The 5,026-nt window shown below is 32.3% G+C and overlaps 1 protein-coding gene across 1 annotated transcript; it reads right to left on the bottom strand.

Moving 5' to 3' along the window:
- Positions 1 to 647: 647 nt before the first annotated feature.
- On the bottom strand, positions 648 to 2,246 carry LOC133037228 (endochitinase-like). Its single transcript, XM_061114129.1, has 3 exons — positions 1,709 to 2,246; positions 1,356 to 1,512; positions 648 to 1,196 (listed from the first exon to the last, which is right to left on the bottom strand). The coding sequence occupies exons 1-3, from the start codon at positions 2,181 to 2,183 to the stop codon at positions 797 to 799; spliced, it is 1,032 nt and encodes a 343-aa protein (XP_060970112.1). The 5' UTR covers positions 2,184 to 2,246; the 3' UTR covers positions 648 to 796.
- Between the last annotated feature and the right edge of the window lie 2,780 nt (positions 2,247 to 5,026).

Raw genomic sequence — 5,026 nt, 5'->3', positions numbered from 1 at the left:
TAAAATGCAATAAAAGACAGTTAAAAAGAAATAAGGAACTAACTGCCACAGAGCAATTAAAGGGCAGACAAGGCTCGAGAGAAAAGTGTCAATTCGATTTTCTAAAAGATCTACATTATCTAAAATTTTTAAGAGAATTTCAGAGACAAATTTTCAACAACTACCGCCTGTATTATTATATTATTCTAGTCCCTTTTATTGAAATGCCTCTGGAAAAGTCTTATTCTTGTAATTACAAAGAAAAATTTAAACATCCGCATAATTATTAATATTTATAAAAAATTTATCTCTATTTGATTTTTCTTTAAATGAATGTTGTCCTATAGGAATTTTTGTTTAAGAAAAAAAATAATAATAACATATACTTCATAACTTTTTGGTTGAAATATATCTTCATAATTATTTGCAGTTTTCAGTTACTTTCTATTTATTCGTATTTAAGATACATTATTTCTATTTTAAATTCATAAACCAATGAAAAGTAAAATGAATTAAAATGAATATATTAAATAAAAATAAATGATGTGTTAAATTTTTATCGGATGGACATGGTTTGGGATACCATTATTTGACTGAAGATGTTCATTGCCCCTGTAAATGGGACGAGTATTCTAAATATAGAGGAAAAAAAAAGAAGAACAAATATATGGTTGTAACAAAGCAACAAACTCACTTATTATTATAACTTATTATTGAAGTACGTACTATATATGATAAGCTGTATATAGGCAAGCTAACATACAGTACGTACATATCATACATGATTGTACATATATGACTAGTACTCAAATAATGTCTATTCATCAGCAGACATTTTGAGGACGCCATAATTGAAAGGACTTTGATTGTAACAGTCCAAATTGTCCCCAGTGCTTACTCCTAGTATAAGGCAGTACCTTTCATAGAAGCCAATCCTATCTATGACCCGGTCATCAACACCGTGGCCGCACTCCACACCTCCGTTGATTATGTTAGTGATCACACCATAGCCGGGAAGTCGATTAGCAGCCACATCAATCGCTGTTGGTTTCCACTCGCCCACAATTACGGCATGGGAGGATGGTTTGTTGTACTGTGGAGTCATCCAAAACCATATAGCTGTCTCGAATGAAACAACTGTGTCATTTTCAACTAGCTTTGGGTATCTTAATAGGTCCAATCCGAGTGCTTTACCAGCTGGTCCGTAATTGTAGTTGCTGATTTTGTCGTCACAAAAGTACGTCGTACGTACTAAAAAGTATTAAAACATATATAAAGCACATAGTACAACTCCATAAATGACACGCATGCATGGTATATATACATATATATATATATATACTTATGTATGTATTATGTAAAACTTGATGACTTACTAACTGATCTGGATGGGTCCACGACCATAGTAGAATTCGCCAGGAACACAGGGCCATTCTAGGCTGTCGACGCAATGCGGAGATTGATCATCTTGTTCTATGATATAGCAATATCCCCAGGCATAAGGTCCTCCCTGATCAGCAGATGACCATCCTCCTGTGATTCACAAACATAATCAACAAATCTTTATAGGAAAATTATATTATCTGTATGGATTAATTCTCTGTTTTTTAAGTGGAAAAATTATATATCAGCTATATCTATAATCTGATGCTACAGTTAGACTAAAATTAGTCTGTTATATTACTTAAATCACATCACATGTCATGGATAAATTAACCAATATATATACCTGTGGTTTCGTGAGAAGTTTGGCCAAAGAACGCAGCTAGTTCTCTTGTACGAGTTTCAAGAGAGCCAGTAGTACCAAATCCAGGAAATTTTCTAGCAGCAGTTATGAAGGCGTCGTAAGTGTAGAAGCCTTTACTTTTGCATCGAGGATCATTTCGATTTTTGAGCATCTTCTCGAAAAGCGAGGAAGTAATGATGTGACTAACATCATCGGGAGAAACCGGAGGTGGTGGCGTGAAGGGCGGAGGTGGTGGTGGTGGGGGAGATGGGGTTCGACATTGGCTTTGGCAGTTTTCAGGGGCACAATACTCATCTGTCTGACCACAGTATCCAGCGTTACTACAACAATAGCCGTCATCACAGAGAGCATATTCATGTTGTTTTCCACACTCTCCACCTGGAGGATTGGACCTAATTCCTACTACCAACAATGCTGTAATGGTAGTGAACAGCCACAAATAATAAGAGTATTTCATTTTTCTTTTCCTTTTCTTTATATCAGTTTGAATGAGGTTGAATGAGGTTGTGATTGTATTTATAACAATCTGTGGCTTATGAAATTCTTCCTAATAACTAGTGCACTAGAACTCCTATCTACCAAAATTTAATCACTTATCACGTTTTTCTTAAAGCCAGTAATAAATAAATAAATTTTCAATCACATTACCTAAAAATTAATTCACACGTACGTCACCATCAAATTATACATATATATATATATATATATATATATATATACTAGAAGAAAGCTGCACGTATACTTGTTAAATGTTTTATAATATAATTGAGAATAATTCAATAAATAATTATATAATTTAATTTATTATTTAGAGAAATTGGTGAAGAGTGAAATACACCAACTTGGAAATTTCTTAAGAATTTGGCAGTAATTATAGAAAAAATTTAGAGAAATTGGTGAAGAGTGAAATACGCATGGCTAGTTTATTTTTCATTGATAATTTTTTCTCCATTTTTCGTCCATTGGGTTTTACAACTCAAAAGAGCCTAGGAAGAGTGAAGGATGTGTGGCCATAATACTGACCAACAATATTCTTCCTGAAACATGCACACAAATTTCAAGCAATGCTATATTAAAGATTTACAGATTAAAAGTTAAATACATATTTTTTTAGTTATTAAAAAAGGTAGTGAAGAAAAAAAGATTCAATTATATGAATCCCTAAAGAACAATCATTACCTTAAAAGAGTAGGTGATCAATACTTTTTGTTTAGGTGAAAAAAGTAGTAAATTTAACAGGATCTTTGGGATACAAAACAGCTGAATTGCTTGTACATGAATGAGAGTTTCTTTTTCTCCAATTGACTGAACTTTGCTCAACAAAATACCATCTCAACACAAAAGGAACAACAAGACTCAAGAATGAAAGCACAAAATACAATTGCACACTAATGCACCAATCATGTGGATTATGATAAATTGCTTGCGCACCACCACCATCGTCGTCATTTGGATCTCCAGCTTGTATCATCACCTTACACCTATAGCCAGTAGACATTTTATATAGAATAGATTATGTTATAATAATAGAACAAAAAAAGGAACACTCAACATGATGACTTTCATTGGTTTCTAAGTAAACATTCTTCTAACATTACATTTTCTCAATATACTATTCTTTTTCATATTTGTTATTGAAAAGAGAAATTTTAGAAACAGAACACCTAATTAATTTATTAGCTAGTTTCTTAAAATATTTATTATTCCATAACAGTAGTTTAAGACCGATATTTCTCAACTACAGAGTGTTTTAGGAGATTGAGCAATTCTACAATGTCACCACATAGTTGATGAGGATCTGGAATGACACTTTCATCAATCGAGAGAACAACAGTCATCTAGTCATCTTGTTGATATAACTCTGAAAGTTAACTACCAATGCCTACAAACAAACACACACACACACAATTAACTACTAACATATAAACCTTCTTGTATAGATATATATATGGCTTAATTGTTAGACTTTTATTTGGGCTTACATTAAGTTTTATTGGTTTTATTAAAACTTGGGTTGATTGGATAGTTCTTTGCTGTGTTAGCCCATGTTGTTGGTGATCAATTGTTAATGGGCTTAGCATCTGTGAGTAAAGTCTAGGTGAAGCAGAAGTGTGGGCTTTTCTAGTTGACTGAAGCCTTTGATGAGCGAGCCCACCCAACTAGGGTTTTGTAGCTAAGTCCCCTCCCTAACTCTATAAATACATATTGTCTCATCACAATTGTATACCTTTTGATAATCAGAGAAAATAAACTGCTTCTGATTTAGAGATCTAGGGAGGAAGACTTAGTTGATAGTATTGCACTATCAAATTGGAGTAACTGCTGTGGATCAAACAGAGATAATTGCTATGGATCAATCAGGTACACACACTCAATTATCATATACTACTATTGTGTTCTATGTTATATACAAATAGATCTTGGGTATATTATTAATTTTTCTAACATGTGGTATCAGATTGCCTATTGTATATGATTTAGAACCTATAATTAGTATAATTAATTTGCATATGTTAATTATCTATAATTACATATGAATTTTGTTATTATTTTATGTGCAATTTTTTGTTTTTAAATCTTAAAACTTTAGGGGTTTTGTTTATTATTAAATTCTCGTTCTATTGATATATTATATGCATGAAATCATTGTGTATATTAAGAGAATTTTAAATTTAAAGTTTTAGGGTTTATATGATTATAATATGAAATTATATTTTGTGTATTTTGATTTTATTGTTTTTGATCTAAAATTGATAATAGATTTCTCATTCTTAATTGTTTAAGAATGTTCCTACATAATTAATTTCGGATTTATATAAGATTAGCATTACAATTTTTTTTTTTTTTTTCTTTTGTGTTCTTCTAATTTGAAATTGATTTTAGCCATAGATCTACCCATTTATTTTTTAATACACGAAATTAATAGTGTAAATCAACTAGAAATTGATTCCCAATCGAAACCCATCCAAAATCCCCACCTTTCGACGAATTTTTGGCCGGAAAACTGTTGCAGACCCGAATTGGAGGAACCGGGTCGCGTGACCCGACTGCTGGATCCATCTGCAGTGCTGGAGGAAGAAGACAACTCCCAGCCGCGAAGCCCACTCGCGCAGGCGGCGCGTGGGGGCGCGTGGGGCCGGCTGGGAGGTCCGTTTTCGACGTTTTTTTTTTCCATCGTGCTTAAAATTAAATTTCTGATTTTTCTATGATTTTTAATTAATTTTTTGACTCCGTTTAATAATTATTATTATTTTAATGATAATTATGTAGTTAAAAAATTATTAAAAATAATTTTTGATA

Source organism: Cannabis sativa, chromosome 4 (genome assembly GCF_029168945.1).
Source record: "Cannabis sativa cultivar Pink pepper isolate KNU-18-1 chromosome 4, ASM2916894v1, whole genome shotgun sequence".
Taxonomy (NCBI): domain Eukaryota; kingdom Viridiplantae; phylum Streptophyta; class Magnoliopsida; order Rosales; family Cannabaceae; genus Cannabis; species Cannabis sativa.
The sequence above is the reverse complement of the archived record's forward strand: the minus strand, read 5'-3'. Positions and strand labels throughout refer to the sequence as shown.

Bases quoted from the DNA above. Each gene is read 5' to 3' on its own strand.
- LOC133037228 (XM_061114129.1), bottom strand. From the start codon at position 2,183: ATGAAATACTCTTATTATTTGTGGCTGTTCACTACCATTACAGCATTG. The intron at 1,513-1,708 runs GTATATATATTG...TGTGAATCACAG, and splicing joins AACTTCTCACGAAACCACAG to GAGGATGGTCATCTGCTGAT. The intron at 1,197-1,355 runs GTAAGTCATCAA...CGACAAAATCAG, and splicing joins GGACCCATCCAGATCAGTTA to CAACTACAATTACGGACCAG.